Here is a 23,850-nt window from a genome sequence, read left to right on the forward strand (position 1 = left end):
CATTAATTCTCTATGTACTAATCTTCAGAATCCCTGTATATATAAGCAAGACTACCATAAATGAAAGTACGTGCCCTCAAGATGTTTTGGATTACAGCTCCCATTAGAGCAGTTAGCAACAGCTGAAGGAGTGATGTCTCCTAAGCCAACACAGGTCCATTGTAACATGAACGCACCTAGAGAAGTGAGACATGCAAAGAGGAGAGGGACAGAAGAGGAGAATGCAAAAAAACAAAAACAAGAATGAAGCATCAACATAGCTTCTGAAGGGAGGTATGAAAATGCTCCTGGCCTGTCTACAGACAGACCTTCACTACACAATTCATATAAAACTGTTGAAGTGAAAAGTGTTTTAGAGTCCCTATTTTTATCCATCCTCACCATAGCTCTGTGGGATAGATCATCAATATACCCATTTTACATGCTCGGGGAACTTAGGTTAAGAGGATGCCTTTCTGAAGGCCAATCAAGAAATCCATGACTCAGCAAAGAGTTGAAGCCAGGCTTCCAGAGTGCTAGTCCAACAAATGCTTTATTGACTTGAGATGAGAATAGACAGAAAAACATAACTAAGCAGCAGCAGACAAAGCAATGGAAAGAAGACAACAGAAATAAAAAGCAGCAAAGCAGAAACTCAAACAGAACATTGTGAGAAATAGTTTAATGCAGAACCCTATGCAGACATACCTGGGAGCAAGCCCCATTGAAAGCAGAACTAACTTCTGAGTAAGAATGCTTAAGTTGGCACTGTTAGGCTTCAATCTTAAACTCAATTACTAGGGAACAAATCCCATTGAACTCACTGGGAGTTAATTATCAGCTGTTTAGGATTATGTTGTACATCTGCAGTTTTAGGGCCAAACTAGACACAAGGAAATCCGTGATCTCCCTCACGCAGCTGCTGTTTGTTCTGGAATTAGGGTGGCCATGTGTCCTACTTTACATGGGACACTCTTCTATTTGAAAAACTCTGTTTGAAGGCATCCACTATTTCAAGGATAGGTGATCAGGTTCTCTCCAGGTGTTTTTGAGTACAGCTCCCATAATCTCTTACTACTGAGTGTGCTGGCTGGGGCTGATAAGAGTTGTAGTCAAAAACATATGGAGGGCATCAAAGTGAACATAAGAAGTACCATGCTGGATCAGACCGAGAGTCCATCAAGACCAGCACTCTGTTCACAGAGTGGCCAACCAGCTGTCAACCAGGGACCAACAAAGCAGGACATGGTGCAACAGCACCATCCCCAGCAACTGGTGCCTACTCCAGCATTATTTGAAGGGCAATTCAGTCCAAGTCCAGTTTAAAGATAAAGAACCCTAGAAAGGAGAGCATAGACTCTGAAGTTGTCCATCAACAATTAGCAGCTGGACAGTAGATTGAACAGGTACACAAGTAACCTGGTCACAGTCTTCCCCCATATGGTAAGATGGATTGTACTGCTATTTAAATTCTAGTACTTTTTTCTAAATGTGCATCTCCGCATATAAACTAACATATGCAAATTTTATGCATACCCATGTCCTCTTTGTTGGTCATTTATTTCCTCTTTTTTTGAGCATATGTAAGTGGCCACATTATCTGGAAAGAATCCTATAGTTTCCTCCATATTTTCCCCTGTGTAGCAATTAGTGGCTTCCAAGTGGGGAATCATTTTCATAAGCAAAATAGTGAGGAGGAACCCTTCCTTCACCATCCTTGGAGTCCACTGGATTTCTCCCTCCCCAATGGCTATAAATTATTTTTAAAAAAAAACTTTGGGAGATCCAGTCATGGATCTCTTGATGCCATGTCTACTTCAAGGAGGAAGGGAAGAATGTCCCAAGGGCAGCTACTGCAAGTTAGGAAGCAGGAAGCAATGTTTTACATAAGGGTAGGCTGAAGAAACAGGAGAAAGAGAAAGCCTGGAGCAGGAATTTCCTTGAAGGCCTCTGTGGAACTGAGCACAGACGACTGAAGCCAACCATGCATGATTTTGAAGCCTTGAGTATCAATGTGATTCTCTTTGGCATTCAGCAATTGAAAGGAAAAGAAGGGGGTATGTCATGGTAAGTTGTGGATTTATCTGTATACTATGGCAATTGCCAAGGAACAGATCCAACCTTTCAACTCTTGGCAATAAAAATTAATCAGAAAAGCAACTGCTCTGGTTTTGCAATAAAAAAAAGCTTGTGCAATGATGAGAGATGACAGCCAGACACTCAGCTGAGATATTCTTTCTTTCAAATTACTTTGTCTGTCAAACACATTTTTTATTCAGCAATTATGAAAAAAGGCTCCAGGCCCCCAGTCTTGCCCTCAGATCTACACCTGTGGTTCTGATCAGCAAAAGGAGAGATGTTAGCCTCAGGAGGAAATCATCACAGAATGTAGATATCAATATAGGGGAAGAGAGAGAGAGAGAGAGATTACATGTTGGACTTGCAACAAAATGTTGTGCAGTGCACAGTGGCAGCTGGTGGGGCAGAAGGTGAGCCACTGGCAGGGGTGGAACTGGAGGGGTCATCATTCTGCTGGAGAACAAGGCAGAAAATCATAAAAGTTGGCCATCCATGCAGCATAGTAGTTTCTTAAGACATAACATATTGAAATGCAGAAACAAAGGTAGAGGAACTTAAAAAAAAAGTTGGCCACTCATGCAGCAAAGCAGTTCTCTAAGACATACAAGAAAGTTCCATTAAGCAGAGTTGGTCTTTCCGACTGCAATTAATTAATGGATTCTAATAGGTCATGCAGCATAGCAGGCCATGAGTCACAGCTTTTTAAAAAACAATTACATGGTGCAACAGGTTGAAAGGCATGAAAGTTGCCAAGGCCATGCAGCACAGGTTTCGTCAGAAGTATTACATGGCAAAACACAGAGAAACAATGAAAAGCAGAAAGCTTGGCAAGGCAGTGGATCATTGCATTATTTTAAAATGTCACATAGTGCAACACCACAGCGCAAAGGCAGAATAGGCACACACTTTTTTAAAGGTACAAAATTTGTCAAGCCACAGCCAATAATGATATATATTTTAAGTCCATTGCATAGCATATTAAAAAAAATCCCCAGCAAACATGAATGGCTGACAATCAAAAAAGAAAAAGGCCACTAGCCATCACCACTGGCTCTGAAAAAAAATATAATTGCCACAACCACCATAACTGACTCAGAAGGACCAAACGTTTTGATAAGTAAGAATCACTAGGGAGAATCCCACAGGCCATAATGGTGTCTTAAAAATAAATAAATAAAGATGGGATCAATTTGGACAAGCCAAGTTTACAGCACAAACCATATGCACGTTGCCCAGAGAAAGTCAGAAAACCTTGGTTTCTCCACAGAAAATCATTAGAGAAGCAAACAGGCCACAAAAGCCTGTTAGACTGCAATCCCATTGAACTTAATGGGGCTTACATCTGAGTAGGCATATATAGGATTACACTATTTTAAACACATAGGCTTAAAAATAATTGTTAAAATGCACACACTGCTCTCTCCCGTTCTTTCTTCCGTCTTCACCGATGGCAGTGTGGGGTTCTCCACAGTATGGAGCATCACCCAGCAGGATACTGCACTATGAAGGCGGTATATGGTCTGCATCAATGGGCCCCAACAGTTGTCAGTGCACTTCAGTACCGCTATAAAGCCATAGTGTGGCTCCTGCCTTTTATATAGCGCTTTCATACCGCAATATCCTGCTTGGTGTAAATGAGGGCTATGCCGGCCAGCCATGCCTATTTTTTGGATACTTAATTCCATTCCCCCTCCACCCTCCAGTTTTTCACTCCCAGCATTCTGTGTCCACTGAGCATGCTCAGTCCTCATTGGACTGTTTTGGATCCCCACCCTTAAGTTTTCTTTTCTAATGTTTTTTTTCCCCTACTTCAGCAAACCTTGGGATTCTGCGGCACATGCCAAAACCTCCCTCTTTTTCTCAGTAGCCCCGTTTTGGCTACTATCGTAACTCAGCACCTGAGCTCTCTACTACTAGTCTATGATCTGGATATACTATGATATAGCTGAGGCTGGGGTCTCAGTTGTGCCCCTTCTGGAAAGATATCGCCTGATTACAATGATCCTAAGCTTGTGGCTTGATTACAGGAATGTGTTGTACATGGGGCTGCCTCTGAAGACTGTCCAAACATTGCAGGTCGTCTAATGCTGGGTGCTGCAGTCCAGCACATCTTGAGGGCACCAAGTTGAGGAAGGCTATTGAATGACTTATGACCAGGCTACCCAAAGAACTGCCTGCCTGCCTCCACATCGGCTCATACATACATAAAGATAACCTTTTCCAGCCCGCCTCTAGATTTCCGTGCAGCTGCCATCTGAAGTGTGGATGGGGCAACAAGAGAAACAGCTCTCCAGCTTTGGAAAGCACTCCCTAGGGTCCTCACCTGGCCCATACTTTGCAAACCATTTTAGTTTCCCAGCCTTCTTAACAACATCAATTTCTGATGAAACTAGTTTTGTATGCTGTTTTTTTAGGTTTGTTGTGAAGTTTTATATTGTTGATTTTTAATTAACTGTATTTTGTATTGATGTGTTAGCAAAGCTGCCCTGCAGGAGGGGAAAAAACTTATTTAAAGGGCAGAGTACAAATCCTTTAAGAAAATTAAATCAATGTATTTGGAGGTAAAATATTCCAGGCATTGCTGCCATGAAAGTCCTGCCCTAATAGTCCAAGAGCCAGGAAGGTTTTATTTACCCGAAGAGTGCAAAAGCTTAGTGAATATTTTTTGTTTATATATGACATAAGTGTCAAAGAAAAGTGAGTCTTACAAAATTCCAGTGGTGGGGGGCTGCGTGATGACATCATCAATATGGCTGCCACGCTATTATGTAGTTGCCACTTTTAAATATGCATAACCTCTCACCCGTTTATGCTACAGAGATGATTTTTTTTCTGAAATGTTTCAAATTTAATGATAAATACTTTTTGTAATTACACATTTTTGTTAACTCCATTAGTTTTGGAGATAATTTCATTTGAACATATAAAATTAGTGCTCAAATTGGTTATGTGTGATGTTTAACCATGATTTACTCAAAAGCTATACGACTTTTGAAAGAATACTCAATAACAAAAAAGTTGCATTTTTTAATGAGGATTAAGAAATGATATAACTACAGGTCAACCTCACACAAATGTGGCTGTATATGATGCAATGTTCATGTTGTACACTTTGAAGTTCCTGGAAACTTACAGAGCTCTTGCACGTAAATTACTGGAGCACATTACTAGTAGTACACCAGCTAAGGAAGTGCACCTGGTGTTTGACACTTACAGCTATCAAAGTATAAAAAATTGTGAACATGAACGGCGAACAACTATACCAACTAGTGACATCAAAGTAACAGGGGCAGATCAGAAGACCCCCAAAAAGGGAGTTGATGCACTTTGGAATGAGCAGTTTAAAACATCCCTTACATCTTTCCTAAGCAATGAGTGGAAAAATTAGAAGTATGCTTCACTTCTGGCAGGCAAAATTCTCTTTGTCAGAGCAGAGATTATGTGTTACAAATACACCAGCAAGGATGTCAGTGTTGAGGCAACAGAGGTGCCTGATCTTGCTTGCCATCATCAAGAGGCAGACACAAGGATTATTTGGCACATCCAACATACATCAGCTGGTAGAGATCAGGCAAAGAATATCCTGGTTAGAGCAAATGACACTGATGTGTTGGTTTTGTTAATTTACCATCAAAAGCACTTCCTAAACTCTCAGGTTTGGTTTGATTGTGGCGTGTCTTCTAACAACAGCAGAAAGACGATCAATGTAACTTGTATCACAGAGGAGCTTGGACATGATCTGGTAGAGGCCTTGTCTGGCTACCACGCTTTTACAGGGTCTGATTTCACAGATGCATTTGCAAGACAGAGAAAAGTTAGACCCTTGGAAATCATAAAAAAGAATCATGAATTCCAAGAAATTCTCAGCCAGCTAGGAGAGTCATTAACTTTAACCGAAGAAAAGATAGTTGGGTTGAAGAAATTTGCCTGTGCCATGTATGGCCACCCTAGAAACTCCTCTGTGAGTGAAGCAAGATACAGACTATTTATGAAGAAAACAACACCTAAGATCCAGTCTAAGGCATTCTCCAAAGTTAAAGGGATTGACCCAACAATGCTGCCTCCATCTAAGCCTGCTTTGATCCAAAAGATTAAAGAAGCAAATGAGTGTCTTGGCTGTGGAAACAAGCAGATTGTAGAAAACCTGACGACGGCCTTGATCCTGCTGAACACGGCTGGTACTTGGAAAATGGCAGGTACCACATAAAATGGTACGATGGTCCAACACTCCCTGAAAATTTTGAAATGGCCACAGGAGAGGACAGTGAAAAATACAAGGAAAGTGATTTTGACAGTGATGATAGCAGTTCCAATGAAAGTGAAGAGGACATCCGATGAAATTTATTTGTTAACCCTTCTCGCAGAACATAGTTTTTATTTTGTAAATTGTAAATTTTTGCTGAAGATTTTAAAAACATTTGTTAAAAACAATTCAACCTAATAAATTGTCTTTTTAAATATTTCATCATACCCGTTTGATGAAAACGTCAAACATCATACCTGTTTGAAATTTTGTAAAGAACATTTGAACATGTTCAACTGTAAAAATCATGGTTGAACATGTTCAAAATTATCTGTGCATCAGATCAAGAGATATTTAGGGTGGATGCTTTTGAAATGAAAGCCTTGTATGATTACAATCAAACAATCCTGAAAAAGTGGACATATAATGAGATATCACTCATAATTCCGTAAGTGTTGGGGTAAACCCCATGTTGTTATACATTTTCTTAATCCTCATTAAAAATGCAACTTTTTTGTTATTGAGTATTCTTTCAAAGGTCATATAGTTTTTGAGTAAATCATTGTTAAACGCCACATATAACCAATGTGAACACTAATTTTATACGTTCAAATGAAATTATCTCCAAAACTAATGGAGTTAACAAAAATGTGTAATTACAAAAAGTATCTGTCATTAAATTTGAAACATTTCAGAAAAAAATCATCTCTGTAGCATAAACGGGTGAGAGGTTATGCATATTTAAATGTGGCAACTACATAATAGCGTGGCAGCCATATTGATGTCATCAAGCAGCCCCCCACCACTGGAATTTTGTAAGACTCACTTTTCTGAGACACTTATATCACGTATAAACAAAAAATATTCACTAAGCTTTTGCACTCTTTGGGTAAATAAATCCTGCTCTGGCTCTTGGACTATAACCAAACAAATATGGACATGAGATGACCAATAGACCAGACTTCTTAACTATGCTGCTAATAATCTCTTAGAAATCTATATTTTTAAAATATTTATTTTCTTTTATTTTTTGTTATTCTGCTATCAAAAGAGAATATGTAGTCCTACTAAGGAAAAGATTTCATTTCATTTCATAAAAAAACTTCACAATCAATTCTGGTCTCAAATAATAGACTGGATAAAAGTGCTTGCTATTTTAGTAACAAACTTTAGTATGGATGACTTTCTTCTGCTCTTTGGGTTTCTGACGCTTCAGTAGAGCCAGAAGGAGTAAAAGCATCTCAAAGCTCATATATTCCCATGGCCCCAAGTGCGGAGACTCTTTAAGACAATAACAAAGATCATAAGAACTATAATAACACTCTAAAAGTAGGCAGCAGTGATATCAGTTTCCACTTTATTCCCAGATACCAGCCTGAGGCTGGCTGTGACTGGGATTTCCCACCCAAGCAGAAATATTTAGCAAGCCCATTTTACCACCATAGTGTATAATCTCAGAGATGATTTCTGGGAATAATGCATATATGGTCCTTACCTTTCCAGAAAGAAAGAGATAGAGAGAAGGAGGCTGTGTTTGTATATGCAAACACTTGCACGTGCAGTCGTGCATGCACATGTAGGTTATAGAAGGTGCATTTTTTTGTCCTTGCTGTATCCAGACATTCAGGACTCAGGCTGAAATTTAGCAGTGTAAACTCTGGGTACCCACTTTAGCCCCATCAGAACTTATGCCCCATCTTTCTGCCAATCCTCAGCCTGGTTTGGTGAAACCGTTGATTAGTCAAAAGATTTCCAAATGTAGAAGATCTCATTAAAAAGAATAGAGCTACCCCGCCAGCACACATGCAGCTGCCTTTGATAATAATGGAATCTGCTTAACAATGGGATCACTTCTTGAAAGAAGGGAATGCTCATTTGAAAAACCCCTTTTCCCTGTGTTCCCAGAAATATAGAGAGACTGATAGTTTAGGCAGACTTCTGTGTGCCTTTCCATCCCCATACCCTTATATTATTTGGCTTACATAGTTTTATTTCCAAGTTCCCAGGGCGTTGGCCCGGTTTGGAGATACTGCAAGAGATTGAGGGTTTAAAAAAACAAGATCTGGCAGTGCAGAAAAGCTGAAATTAGAAGGGGGAAGACTTTGATGGCTAAACAGTCTAAGCTCATAATTTGCAAACCGCTAAACTTAAGGTGTCTTCCCCGGGACTGTGTATAAACTTGTGCTCAAAACAAAGAAGGAGGAGGTAGAGGCAGAGGAGGAGGAGGTAGATAAAATCCTTTGCCTGATAACATGCATTCTTGCTTCCACGTTAGTTTCTTGCCATTGCCATACAAAGTAACCCCAGTTCAGATCAGCTTTGCGGCCTGCATAAATTAAGTCACTTTGCATATCTTTGTTCAATAGGCATAATTTATCCTGCTTCTGCAAGTGAAGGTGGAGGACAAGCGGCTAAGCAGGACACTGAATCCCCACGCCCGGTAGTAGAAAATCCTACTTCAACCTCCTTCTCTAATTTCTGAGAGTTCAGCAACCTTTTTTAAAGAAGGTTGGGCTATCAGCTGAACTGTGTAGCGTTGCAAAGTTGGCCCAGCCCCGTGATATCGTAATGAAGTCTTCTCACACCTAGTGCCATCGCTGATGCTGGTAATAATGGGAGTTGCAGTCCAACACTTCTAGAGCTTGGGGAAGGCTGTCCTAATGTATAATCTAAATCTGTCTTCCTGTAATTCACACCCACTTTTCTTTGTCACATCCGTAGTAAATCTAGAGAACAATTGTTCTCCCTCTTTATTTTCAGATCCTTTTAAATATTTGAAAACTGCAACATGTTCTTCTCCTCACTAACCATCTGTTTCTCCTAAATGTACACTTTTCTCTTCAGCCTTTGCTTTAAATATGTTAGACTTTCTATTATCTTCAAAGCTGAACTCTTTGCAGTTTGTCAACATCTCCCTCCCCTCGTCTCTTTTTAAACTGCTGTGTTAAGGCCAGGGGACAGCATTCCATTAAGACAGGCTGGGTTACTATTAGGGTTGCCGTGCTCCCTCCTTTGCCTAAAGAACTAGACAATCCAAATCCAGTTTAAAGAACCATCAGAAGGGGGCCTTGATGCTGCCCATGGACAGTCAGCACCTGGACAGCAGACTGGGCAGGCTGGCACACAAGGTACCTGGTCACAGCCTTCCCCACTACGGTGAGATCAATTGCAGTGTATTTCTATTTCAATTCAAATTATAATAATTATTTCTAAATTTCCATCTCTACTTATAAGTTACCATATGTAAGTGTTGTGCAAGCTTTTTTTTATTATTATTTTTTGGCAATGCATAAGCGGCCACCCTAGGTCCTATGAATAGAGGAAGTCAACTGACTCCCAACAGCGGGGATATGTTTGCACAGGAGCTTGCCGTGATGTGCTTTAACCTGATCCTACACCTGTAGGATTGAACTCAAGCAAGTCTGCAAAGGATTGCAGCCTTAGCACTAGATCTAAAATTCAAGATAGATACCCCAAGAGATGCAGTTATGATGTGGTACAGTAGAATCCTCATGTCACTATCACAGCTTTGGTCATTAAGCTTACAAGGACTGGATGTACTGAACGTGTACATCCAGTCTTCCCACCACACCAGCAAAACCCTTAATCAGAGATGCCCTAAGACAATAGCGTTCAAACATTCCAGACTAAAAATACTGTAGATAGGCAACCTGGTGCTCTCCCCGTGTTTTGGACTACAACTCCCATAAGTCCTCCAACCAGCATGGCTAATGGTCAGGGATTATGTGAGTTGCAGTCCAAAATATCTGGGGGGCACCTGGTTGCACCCTGTTTTAATCCCAACCTGGGACCCATTTTTAATTTTTCGACCTTATGCATCCTTCTTTTCCCTTTATGGTGCCCAAATACAGAGGGAAACAGAGCTCTTGTACCTTCAATAGTTATGCAGAAGAAATGGCTTTGGAAGTCACAGCTTCTGTCTTTGCTATGCAACATGTTGTAGCAACCACAATTCTCTCTTTTACATGGCTATTAAAGGTAAATGAGCTCACTCCTCTTTTGCATCTGGTGTCTCCTTCTCATTTCCCTTGAAAAAAGAAACTCCAAACAAACAAACAATGGTGGTGATGCCACTGGTGTGGCCCATCTTGTAGGTGCTGACTTTCTGCTAGTTGAAGCCCACTGCGCATAACAGAAAACTCAAGACACTTCACGTGAACTGGGGACTAAAATGACTAAAGAAGGGAAATCCAATGCTACCCAGTATTAGTGATGATGGAGATCTTAGGCAAATAATAATTTGGGAGTGGCCAGAGAGGGACCCACCTTCAATATGCACAATGAGATCAACCGGGAGAGAGTGTGGCACACAGGGGAATGCATGGTGTTATCTCTGACCTCAGTTAACAGTGGGGATTCCTCCCAGGAGTGGAGTTTGGAGGCCAAGCCCCACAACCTGGCAGAACCCGAGGAGGCTGAAAAGCCTGGATGCGAAATCTCTGCAGGCTGGATCAGACCCTTGGGCCAGAGGCTCCACACCCTTGACGTATATGCTACATAGCAGAGCGCTGAAAATACATCACATTTTTTCAGAGATGAGTGGCAAATTCTGTTCCTTTGTTGAAGAAGCTGCACACCTCAAGTAGGTTGAGGTAAAAAAAAAATCAGATGTTTCATCTGAAGTATGAGTGCTTGACAAAGGTCTGTTCCATGTCAAAAACTGACCAGGGTAAATTAGATCCCACAAGCTGGGTCTCTGAAGACCGAATAAATGGGATTGTACTCTAGAAGATGCTCATCATCACTTGGCCCTGTTGAAACCAGTGGAACATCCTCAGATGCAAATGTGCTTAAGGCCTCCAGACAAAGTTACGAAATTTCCTTGTAGCACATTCTAAACTGGAAGTAAGCCTTAAAGGAAGTTTCAAGGAGTTGTTCCAAGGGTTTCTGGTTATGTGAGGCAACAGACTGACAGGCTGCAGATGCAGCGCCTTGTGGCTGGTCTACAAATACCCAGGCTGAACATAATTTAATAGAAACTTGGTGCATCCCAAAAGTACTTTGTTAGAAGGTATAGGCGCTTTGCTAAAGTAGAAGAAGAGAGTCAAAACCCTGTTTGGGGGTGGGACCTGTTTTGTAGAACTGTTAGAAAAAGCCATTCTAACAGGAATAAAAGCCACCATATGATAGGAGACAGATCAGCAACTAGAGGCCCCAGGGCCAAGTTCAGTCCCTAACATATGTAGTATGTAGAAGGGGTGAACGGGAGTGTTGGCAGAGTACTTTGAAGGTGGGGCTAGACCTGGCCCACTACCTTCCCTTCACTCCTCAATGCTACCTTCACATAAAAGGCTGCCAAGCAGGGTATATAAAAGAAATTCACAGTATTTTATCAAATGAGGCATGGAAGTTTTGCTGTAGTTGGCCCCAACTTTCTGATCCAAGCTAGGGATGCTTCCCTGGCAGTGCACGGCTAAAGGCGGGAGGTGTTACAAGCCTCTACACTGCCAGGCCTATGCAGGAGTATGCAGGAGTGGTGGTGACCACCAGAGCGGGTGACTTCTGACATTACTGTTGCCTGCCCCAAAAGGGGAGCCAAAAGCTCCATCTTTCAGCTCTGCCCACCCAAGCTGCTCCTACCTGCTGCAGCCTCATCTCCCACCTGCTCTGCACTCATTGAGGACTCCTTTTTGCAGCACCAGCTAAAAGAATTCACATGCAATTTGCATCTCTCTAAAAGGAAATTCTGGGTCATTTTCTTCATATTGCATGCAGGAAACCAAAGCATTGAAGAGGGAACTGGGCATGGGCTCAGATGATACAAACCCTTTCCTTAATGATACTCCTAAGCAAGAAGCAAATGCTTATGTTAAAAATTTAAACTATAGGGCCAAATGCATGCTTTACTCGGTTATAAAAGCCAAAGAGTTGGGCCCAATCAGGAGTGGGACCATGGCGCACAGGAATCAACCCTTTCCCAACCCGTTCTGTGCTCCCGTTGAAAATCATTTGCCAAAACTGCTATTTGTCCCAGGAGAGAAGCTACTATTGGCAATGAGGAGTCATTTTCTAACATAGTGGATCACTTTGGGGGTTCTTACAAGATTTTGGCAAGATGCAGATGGGTGGCTTCAATTCATTGCTCAGGCCATTGGCCACAGCAACATGGCAAGATTTTGGCAGCTGTGCATTGTGGAGGCTCTCTGAGCAAAGTGCTGAAGCAGGAATCGCGGTTACAGAAAGGGCTGGGACTCTCCAGGTGCAATTTGTACACAACATTTTAAGAGAACTGTACACCCACCCACATACACCCAAAACCTGATTAAAAGGCAGGCTACACTTTCTTCCCTTTCATTTTGACTCATTATTCTGTCGTTTCCCATTCTCTACCCAAAGCCTTTCCCTTCTCCATCTGCCCCTCCTCCACCCCTTTCCTCACACCCCTGCACACATCTCTCCCCCACCACATACATACATACACACCATCTCCAACCCTGTGAGGATTTTTTTTTCTGAATAGAAGATTTATTCCCAGCCTCTTTCTGGTTCCCTCACCCTAGTGACCAGCTTCGGTTGCCAAGGAAACCAATGTTCTCCCACAGCGCCCCTCCCCAATCTTGAGCAGACAAAGCCCCTATTCCCCCTTCTACCCCCCCTCCCGCACCATGCTGTCTGCCTCCCCTTCCCCCTTCACCTGCACAGAGAGAGAGAGTCATCATCAAAACAGGGAGCACACAACGGCAGAAATAAGGAGCTAGGTTGATCAAATGGGGGGGGCGGAGGCCAGCCAATAAGAAACCCCCTTGCCTCTCTTCTCTGTCCAACCAATATATTCAGGGGTCCATCTTACGCACTGGGCACAGAAGCATCTCTCCTCCCAGGCATTTGCATGGACACAGGACTCTGCCCTTTCCCAGAGAGCATGAAGTACGGAGGCTTTCTTTTTCTACTATCCTCTCTGTGAACAGACCATCAACGGGATCCTTGATGGAACATCCCTGCCTACGGACACATTAGGTGCCCACCTATTCAGCCAGTGTGGTGTAATGGTTAGAGTGTTGGACTGGGACTGGGGAGGACCCAGGTTCAAGTCCCCACTCAGATATGAAGCTCAGTGGTGACTTTGGGCCAGCCTCTGCCTCTCAACCTAACCTACCTTACACAGTTGTTGTATAAAAAAGAGAAGATGAGAAGAAGGATCATGTACACCACCTTCAGCAACTTAGAGGAAAGATGGGTTATAAATGTAACAAATAAAAACATGCCAGAAGGAGCATCCTCAGAGTCAGAGGGCATTTTAGGGAACAGCGTAAGCTTGAGTTGTAAAATACAAAGCATAGATCATGTCCTATCAGTGAGTGATCATCACTCTGATCGGCCAATAAGGCTGGGTTCTATCAACCTCCGTGCATTCTCAGTGTGGCTAATAGCACAACTATCCTTACATTGTGATTCTTTGTATTAAATACAGTGATGACAGCAACTGGCTGTTAATAAGACGGTTATTAAGACATGGCAGGCCTAGAAGTGAGTTTCAGTTAACATTAGCTATAATGATATTCACTGGAACATATCCCTCTATCTAGGAATCACTGTTAGTCCCCCAGTAACAACAACTACTATAATTTTGATGCTACTAATAATATACCATTATCAACAAATTAGCTTGTTTGCCCCCCAAAGAGCTCCATCAGACGAGTGTTTTATTGCACGCTTGTTGCTCGGCACTCACGGATTTTTTGCAAGTCCCTCTCCCCGTAAGCAAACACTATTTTCCCCTGTGTGATGACGCTCATAGGGTCAAAGATATGGGTACCAGTAACATTTCCTGTATAGGGAGAAAAGCAGCTGGTGGATTGAGCAGAAAAATGGCCAGACAGCAAAAGGGTATTGCAACTCCCCAGTGCTCAGCTGCTCAAAACTGCAACTCATGGCAAATAGTAAAAGACAAAAGTGCACAGGGGTGGGAGGTATCAGATAATGATACCTCCCACCCCAAAGCTTAGTTTTTCCACCCAAAAACTAAACAATTGGCACAGCCCTACTAAGAATAATATTTCTCTTGTAACACACTTCCTGGCCCAGCAGAATGAAAATATGCAGAATGTAAATACATGATTTAAATTAAAGGATTATAACTCGCTTTTCCAATTCTGGGAGGAAATGCTCAGGGAATAACAAACAAAAATGTCTTCATTTCTAGCCCTTGGAGTAAGTCGCTACTCTTCACCAGTATAAACTGCAGCCTGGTTAATGCACCACAGCCTTTCTCCCAACAGTGCCTTGAGCCTGCTAAGCAGAAGCTTCAGTCCAAATCCCACTCAAGGCAAACTGCTACTTGGAATTTTGAGGTCTTGCAAAGCAATCTGGAAAGCTACTGTCATCAAGACCAGATAATCTCAAGGAAATTATGCCAGGCCTGAGATGACTTGATGGAGACTCTGATGAGAGGTCTGGAGGGTACCCAGGGAAAGCCAAGTGACTGAGTGGGTGGGCCAGATGATGTGGGGGAGCGGGCGTGGGAGAAGGAGATTTTAGCCTAGATGATTAGTACGGAGAAGGAGGACATGGGATTTTTGAACCGACATGATTAATGCCAGAGCTGGAATTAATATTGGTGCTAGGGGTCTTGTTGATCCAGTTTCAGAAGCCCTGTTCCCCTTTCTGCTGCATTTTCACAGCTTTACAAACAAAGTATTTCTCACTGGACTTGCAAAATAAACATACAACTATCACAACACAGAACCAAGACCAAGCAAGATTATTTTGCAAGTTCAATGTGACTTGCATACTTACGCATTTAGGCTGCATTCAAATCCATGGAATGAGCCTTAATGGCTCCCTTGACTAGCAAGATAGGACTGATTTTCCACAGAGCTCCTTTTTTTTTGCCTGGGTATAGCCAGCAGTAGGGCTGGCCACTCTTCTTCTGGATTGCAGCTTGCAGCAAGAGAGACAAAGATGAAGCATCACCTCCTTTGTCGTTTTAGGGCAGGGATGGGCAGCTTGTGGCCCTCCCAATATTTTGGTCTACAAACACCATCAGCCCTAGCCACCTATCCAAACGTGAAGGATGATGGGCATTGTAGGCCAAAACTTCTGGAGGGCCACAAGTTGCCCACCCCTGCTTTAGGACATGAAAGCAGAACAGGATCATTGATATTGCAGGGATGGGAGAGGGACAATCCATCTCTTGTGGCTGGCTGAAAGTAGGCATTCTCAAATGCAGCCAACAGTAGCTGTATCAGGGGCATTTCTATATTTTTAATGAATTTACATCCCAAGTTCTCCTCGTGCACTCTCCTTATCAATTGACAATGTCACTATCCCCCCTGTTGAACAGACATGTAGCTTTGGCTTTATTTTTTATTCCTCTCACTGGTCCTTCACCAAGTAATTTTGACTCTTCCTTTACAACATTGTGAAAAATGTGGTCTTTTGTCTCAGTCCCCTCAGCAAAAACGTTAGTCCATACCCTGATCACCTAGACCTCTGCAGTCTTCCCTTCTGTGGTCTTCTGCTGTCTCAGCTTGGTCACTTATCCACCACTCTGCTGCCAAAATCATTCACCTGCCTCCTCACTCTGATCATGTGATACCCCTCCCTTTAAATCCCTATACTAGCTTGTTTGCATTATATAAACAACATCAACAACAGCAGCATAAAGTTAGCACAACACAGGATTAGAACCAAAAACCCAGATATTTTTTTTAAAAAAAGCTAAACGATAAAACATAACCAACATAAAAGTGAAGTATATCAATCTGCTTAATTAAAAGTCTGGCACCAAAAGGACAAATGTCTGACATGCAGAGCTAGGGAGGGTGTTGCATAAATAGGTGCCATCACAAAGAAGGCTGGCCCCTTGTCTCCCCTCACTCAATCTCAGCAAGGGGGGGTGGGGTGGGGTGGGGTAAAATGTCCTCAACAGGTTACCTTAACAAACAGGAAAGTCTGCTGTGGCCACCAGTTTAAACATTTGTTCCACTGGCTTTTATCGGCCACATGCGCAGCCACCATGCACGTTCCATGGCAACAGCAAATCACCAGCTTGAGAATCACTGGCTGGAGACCACCCCTAAATCAATCCATCAGTGTGGCAAGGCCACTTCCAGCTTAAATTTTTAGAACGTGGACTTAAGACCTATGTTGGTAAATGTGTGTCAACATTAACTTCAGAATGGCTTGATGAGTATCTGTTTCAGTGCTGAGTATGTATGCATTTGGCAGAAGATGCTCAATTTGTTTTTATTTTTTGCTTACTGGCACTCTTCTATTCCAGCATTCAGAAGTTGCACTAACACACATCTACCATGCACAGGTTTAAGGCCTGTTGTCTGTTAAAGTAATGTCAGAAGAAGCTTGAGGGCTCTTATCTACATTAGCCAATGCCATCCCTGAGCAGGAGGCCAGAATCCAGTACAGGTATGGACAAACACTCCCTGGTTCTGAAGCAAGTCCCTTGCTATTTAACCGCTTACCTGAAGATGCTGCTATATTGGTAAGTAATGGGAACCATGGGTTCTGAGGATACCAAGAGCATGGAGCCCCCAGTGAAAGAGAGGCAAAGGCAGGCAGACGTATGCATCACACCCACACAAGACCAGCTTCCTATTACTTTTATCTCTTAGCGGTATGTGAGAGGTCAGGAGAGGAGAACAGCTTATTGTACTTACTGGGAAACCTATCAGTGAATCTGTAGTGAGCCTGCCATTGTCCAGCCCTTTGTGAAGAGAAATCCGGCTGAACTGGGGCACAAACAAGGGGCCATTCATACCCTGGCCGCTGCATCTGTTGTATCACAAACACAACAGAGCAGCAGGAATGCAAATAGCAGTACCACCCCAGGGCCAAATTCAGGCCCAGCTATGTTAAGCACGCTGGCCCCAAAGAAGAAAGGTTCGGCCCCAGCTAGCATTACAGCACCAAGGAGAGATCATCGTCCTGTGATATAAAGCAGAGAACCACCCTAGAAACACTTGCTGCTCTCCTGCAAAATATAGCCCAGCACAAGACAACAATGATTCACATCCCGCATTCATCTCACAAGAGGAACTTAATTGCTTTCTCTCTCTTTCCCCCGCCCTGCCAGAAAAAGCACATCTGCTCCTCTGGGAACCACAGCAAGGCAGGTGACTCCACTAGTGTTAGTCACCAGAAACACAGATACTTAAATAAAGATGGAGAGGGAAAGAGAGAGAGAGAGAGAGGCAAAAGGGAAGCTATGTGTCTTCTAGGTTTCCACAGAAGCACAGAATTTGGCATTACTCAGTGCAGCAAGTGTTTTGGTGCTACAGATGTGAAGACAGACTTGCAAGCATGTGGCCAATATATGTTGAAATCTCAGAAAGTGGAAAGCTAAGCAAGGGGAAGAGGACCAGAGGAGCTTTTCCAATGGCCAGCGAATGACGTTTTAGTGGCCTGTACAACTCCTCATCCCCACCCACCGCTTAGAAGAAACAGAGTAAGTTATGCAGCTGCTGTGCCTAATTTGCTTAGTTTACATGATTTGCAAATTTCAGGTTTTCTTGGAGGAGAATTTACATTATTTTGGTATGCATCTCTCTATCATCTATCTATTTTATCTACCCATCTTATCTTGCTTGCTATCTGTCACAGTGAAAACAGAGCACCCTGGACAAAGATGATAAAACAGGCAACAGAGGAGAGGAAACACAGAAGCTAGCAGGTGGAGGCAATAGTGATCAGTGTAACGCAGAGGATAGACTTGTTAGTGCAATGTGAGGAAAACACAGGTTCGACCCCCCAGCCCCCAACTCAGCCTCAAACCCAACCGGGTGGTCTTGGACAAATAGTCATCCTTCAGCCAATCCCATCATACTGAGCAGCCCTGAGCATAAATGAGCTATAAAACACACCTTGCACACTAAAAAGCACTGCAGAGATAATGATGAAACGAGGCCAAGTAGAATGCCCATACTAGTCCAAACCAAAGAATCAAATAAAAGAGGTAATGATTTTAGAAGATTAGAGAAGCATAAGTGGAACCCATCTGATGGTTCCTTGTTCTAATAACTGTTTGTCCCATAATTGCCACTCACCAGTGTAGCCTTCTTGGCATTCGCAGGTATATCCTCCTTCACGGCTTCGGCACTGCCCATTGTTGCCACAGGGGTTAGAATAGCAGAGGTCGATCTCAGTCTCGCAATAGTCACCCGTGAAGCCAAGTGGGCAGCGGCAGCGGAGACCACTGACAGGGTGGATGGGACGGAAAAGGATGGTTTTGGAAGCAATGAAGGGTGCTGAGCTGTCAAACTTCAGCACCGAGACACAGCGCATGTAATTCTCACAGGGCTCCCGCAGACAGATGTTGTCGTCGAAGGGCAGAACCCGCTGCTCCGAAATGGCCGCCAGGAGAGTGCGATTGAGGTAAAGCCGCTCCTGCAGGTCCTCCGAAGGAATGTAACGGCCCCCGTGGGCTCCCTCTGGCAGCAAGACAGACAGGCTGACATTAAGGATCTGGGCAGCCTGCACATCGATGTCATTCTGGATGTTGAAAAGGACAACGTGGTCACGGGAAGCAGACAGCACAGTTGCCACCCCTTCAAGGAAGAGGGCCAGCAGCGGTGAAAGGAAACGTTCCTGGGACATGTTCTCCAGCCTCAGCGTGATGCTGTTGGTCAGCATCTCATCCGTAATGATAGTCACCTGGAGTGTGCACTGGGCAGCCACGCTATGGATCCCATCTGTGCAAAAGAAGGGGAGAAGGAATTAATGCTGCTTTTATAGCACAAAACTGAGTGTAGACCAGGGGTGCTGAACCTCTTTCAGCTCGAGGGACAAATTCTATTTTGGAGAAGCTCTCAGGGCCACATTCCAATGGTGGGTGTGGCCAAAGGCAAAAGGGGTGGAGCCAAAAAATACCGGCATATTTTAGCCTAAAATTCTTACTAAGTCTTAGGAGAGGCATTTCAACCTTTTAGAATTGGGGGGAAAGTGCAGAAAAGCTAGGAAAACACCAAATGATCAGTGGTCAGGAGGAAAAGGGGTGACGCCAATGGAAAGGGACATGGCTTTCTGGGAAACCCCAGAGGGCCAGATTTGGCCCCCGGGCCTGAGGTTCTGCACCCCTGATGCAGACTGTAGAGGCTATCCTGAAGACTTCAAGTACTTCTGCAGGGAAACATGTTTCAGCCTCATATTACATCATCATCATCATCATCATCATCATTATTATTATTATTATTATTATTATTATGCCCCACAGCCGAAGCTCTCTGGGCAGTTTACAAAGATTAGGAGTAGAGGTGAATGGATCTGGCATCTACTACAGCTAAAACAAAGCAGGATGCATAATGGACTGACTGCTCTGCTCCTTCTGTATATAGTATAGTATAGTATAGTATAGTATAGTATAGTATAGTATAGACCTCAACCTGGCTACTCTTAGTCCATCAAGGAGTTTTTCCTAACCTGATCAACATGGAAGAGACTGAGATTAAAATCTAAATAGCTACTGGATGCCAAAAACCTCACAAACCAAGAAGAACCTTTCTCCTCTCAGCCATAGGCAGTGAATCCTTGACTCCTAGAATTCCCAATCTACATCTTAGAGTATGACACCTTTACCCTTTCCCACACATGCATCCTAACACTGTCCCATTCTTAGTTTCTCACTTTTCTAACCATAGTTGTCCAGATTGCCAATTGTATCCCATCCTGGCCAAAACAGAACAGGCCACTGCCACACATCCATAGTCCTGTCCAGGTTGGATTTCTGTAACTCACTCTGTCAGGGGCTGCCTCTGAAAAGCATTCAGAAACTGCTACAATGGATACAAAATGCAGCAGTCACACTGATTTTTGGAATTCTCTTTGCTGATCATTTTGGTCCATTTTTTTTCCGTCTGCACTGGCTTACAATTCATTCATTTCCAGGCACAATTTAAATTGTTTCTTCTTACCTATAAAGCCTTAAGTGGTATGGGGGCCAGGATATTTTAAAGACTGCCTCCTGGTGCTGCCTGCCTGTGGTGTCCAACATCAGAGGCCCTGGTCTGTTTTCCACCTCCTTGAATGGTGCAGCTAACTGGGATGCAAGACAGGGCCTTCCGTGTTGCGGCACCCATGTTGTGGAATTCCCTCCCTAAAGAGGTTCACTTGGCTCCCTCACTTTTAAATGTTAGGTATTCTGTTAAGTCATTTTTCCCTTGGAAAACAGTCTTGGTGCTTTCAGTAGTAGATTTTTCTACCCTGTCCTCCTGCCTTATTTCAGAGCTGCTTTTGTTCATAACTCCGTCTTTCCAAAAACATATTAAAAGGATTCAAAATGCATCAAATTCCCCAAAGAGAGCTTCCAGATAATACAGTCAACTTTTACGGCTTGCAACCATGATGTGGCATCCACAAAGCTTTGCCACTATTTCATTTGCCACTTTACACTGCCGTCAATGGTGCCTGTCAGCAGGCGTCTCACCTTCCTGCTTCCCCTCTTGTGTTTCATCTCTTTAAAGACCCTCCTCCTTGCTGTGCAATTCCTGTGATTGTGACCTACTCCCATTCTCCAACTGCCACCTCATTAATGAAGCTCCTCCTGCTAGAGAACCTGAGGGCCCCCTAGCCTCTGCAAGAGGTCAAAATCATTAATAGAGCACAGGGGAAGTGGGCATAAAAGCTGTTTGCCTGGATTCCTCTGTGGCAGAGCATGACACAGCAACCCAGTGTAATTTCCCCCATTCACAACCAAAACCTGTCCTGAGAAATCCCATTCTTGCTGTCCAGTATCAGAGCCAGTTATGGATCAGAAACTACCCTGGCCATGCGACTGACTGCACAACCTTCACTGTGGAATTGACAAAAGAAGTGTGACTGGCCCTGTTGTTTCTCTTGAGCCTCTTGTCTGCATTTCATACCATCCATCATTTTATTATTATTTATTGTTACATTTATATCCTGTGCTTTTTCCTCTTGTGAGGAACCCAAGGTGGTTTACACAGTCCTCCTCCTCTCCATTTTATCCTCACAACAACCCTATGAGGTAGGTAAAGCTGAGAGACAGTGACTGGCCTAGCGTGACCCAGTGAGCTTCATGGCAGAGTGAGGACTAGAAATTGGATGTCCTGAGTCCCAGTCCAACACTCGAAGCACAACACCACACTGGCTCATGGTATCTTTCGGAGTCACCTGCCAGTGTTGGATATTGGTAGCACTGCCTGATGGACAGGTGGCAAAAGACAGAGCTGGGTTTTTATTGATCCAGTCTGTGGGAGTTGTCTCTGGGATGCCACAGAGTTCCATCTTAACCCACAGGATTTTTAGTTACATGTATTCACTGGGAGAAATTAATTCAAGGACAGGTGTGCTGATGTGGTATGTTTATGACATTCAACAACAGCCTTCCCAATCTGATGCCCTCCATATGTTTTGGACTACAACCCCCAGAATTCTTGATCACTGGCTGTGCTGGCTGGGATTGAGTTGAAGTCCAAAATATCTAGAGCACACAAGGTTGGGGGAAACTGAACTATAACTTTCTTTCTTCATCTACCTCAGTGAGACACTAGAGTCCTTGAAAAGTTAGTTGCTTGGAAGCAATGATGGGCTGGATGAGGGCCACGAAAATGAAACTCATTCCATATAAGCCAGAGCTGTAAGTGGTAGATGGTCAGTTGGAGCGTGTCCTGGACAAGGTCTTATTCTCCTCCCCCAGCCCACCCCATAGGATCAGGTTGGTAGTTTGGAAGTGCTACTTGATCCCTGGCTGCTGCTTGATTCTCAGTCGCAAAGAAAGTGAAGAATGCCCTTTCCCTGCTATGTTTGACGTGCCAGTTATACCCTTCCTTTGAAAATAAGGCCTTTGCCACAGCATCTTGTGTGGATAAATGCTATTTACTCGATGTGGGACAGCTTTTGAATTGCATTTGGGAAATTAGTCCAAAATTCAACAGCCAGACTCCTTAAAGAGGCTAGCCTTGGTCACTACTTAACCCTCATCCAGAACAAGTTGCACTGGTTACCAGTTTGTTTCCAGTCTCAAAGTGCTGGTGTTGACCTTTAAAGCCCTAAATGACCTGCCCCTTACGCCTGGAACGCTCTTCCAGAACATTTGAGAACTACAAGTTCAATCGCAGCTTTTAAAGCTCAGCTAAAAACTTTTCTTTTTCCTAAAGCTTTTAAAACTTGATGTTGTGCGGACTTTATACTGTTAGTTTTACCCTACTCTGTGCCTGCTTACCCTACCCTGTGCCTGTTTGCATTCTCTTCCCCTCCTTATTGTTTTACTATGATTTTATTAGATTGTAAGCCTATGCGGCAGGGTCTTGCTATTTACTGTTTTACTCTGTACAGCACCATGTACATTGATGGTGCTATATAAATAAATAAATAATAATAATAATAATAATCAGCTGGGGGAGAAGCCCTGTTGCCCATCCCTCATCTTGGTATTTCTGGATGCTGGAGATAAGGCCTGGGGCTTTCTCAGCTGTGGCATCCAGCTTTTGAAACTCATAGAATCATGGAATAGTAGAGTTGGCCTATAAGGCTATTGAGTCCAACCCTCTGCTCAATGCAGGAATCTACCTTAAAGCACACCTGACAAATGGTTGTCGAGCTGCCTTTTGAATGCCTCTAGTGTGGGAGAGCACCCGACCCCCCTAGGTAACTAGTTCCATTGTCGTACTGCTCTAACAATCCGTTTCACCTGGCCAATGCTGACCTGGCATTCTGAAAGCTTGCAAAAAACCCATTCTGAAAGCTTGCAAAAAAGGCTTTTCTGGCATGCTATTAAAATTAATAGGGGGCTATTTAATGTTTGCTTCTTTTTTATCAGGTATTTACTATTTGGTTTGGTTTTATAAATTTGTCAAGGCTTCTCCTTTGTTTTATTCTCTAACCTGCTTTAGAGGTCAATTAAGCAGGATATAAACAAATACATACATACATACATACATAAGAATGCATAAAGATGTAAACAGATGATAATCACAGGATAATCACTTGAAGCTTTGCCCGCACAGAAAAAATGCTTCAGTAAAACCTTTCTTATCCTTTCCCATCAGGGACATAGTTACACTACTATGTGATACTTCCCTACAGTGGACAAAATTGATATTCCTCTGGAGTGTCTAAATAGAAGGGAATTATTGTATTATAGTGGAAGGTGTAAGTTTATACCTGAAAGCCACCATTTGGAGTGGAGGCCTATTAAAGCACGCAGAAGCTGTGGTCAGTTCCGATGAAAAGAGAAGCACCCCAAAAGAGGCATCCATAAGAGTGGAACAGATAGACCCCAGCAAACAAAGGCAGGAAGGATGGCCCTTGTTTCTGTCCAGTGTCTTGGCTCAAGCAAGGGGAAAGTCGGCGGGGGAGGGAGAACAAGCAGTCTGGTTGGTCAGGAAGCAGAGGAGGAAATTCGGGTCACAGGGCTGGAGCCACCCGGCAACTGCTGAAGGTGCTTTGCGATACTGCCCTGAACTGGCAGGCTACCAGGCAACAACATTCCACCCATATAGGAAAATAATACCGTAAACAGACTCACATGACACACTTTGTTGAGGCAGGCAAAATAATTTCCTGAAATCTAGGTGTGCAGTGCAGTCTTTTGGACAAATTGAAACTACAGCAGA

At 43.3% G+C, this 23,850-nt stretch overlaps 1 protein-coding gene across 1 annotated transcript in view; it reads right to left on the reverse strand.

The window, feature by feature from the left end:
* CELSR2 (cadherin EGF LAG seven-pass G-type receptor 2) overlaps positions 1-23,850 on the reverse strand; it is a 106,980-nt gene that overhangs the window by 54,570 nt on the left and 28,560 nt on the right. The window contains exon 2 of the mRNA XM_063140690.1: positions 18,325-18,969. Within this exon, the coding sequence (XP_062996760.1) occupies positions 18,325-18,969 (645 nt within the window). The remainder of the gene's footprint in view (positions 1-18,324; positions 18,970-23,850) is intronic.

The sequence above is a fragment of the Elgaria multicarinata genome, chromosome 1 (genome assembly GCF_023053635.1).
Source record: "Elgaria multicarinata webbii isolate HBS135686 ecotype San Diego chromosome 1, rElgMul1.1.pri, whole genome shotgun sequence".
In the NCBI taxonomy this organism is placed as follows: Eukaryota; Metazoa; Chordata; class Lepidosauria; order Squamata; family Anguidae; genus Elgaria; species Elgaria multicarinata.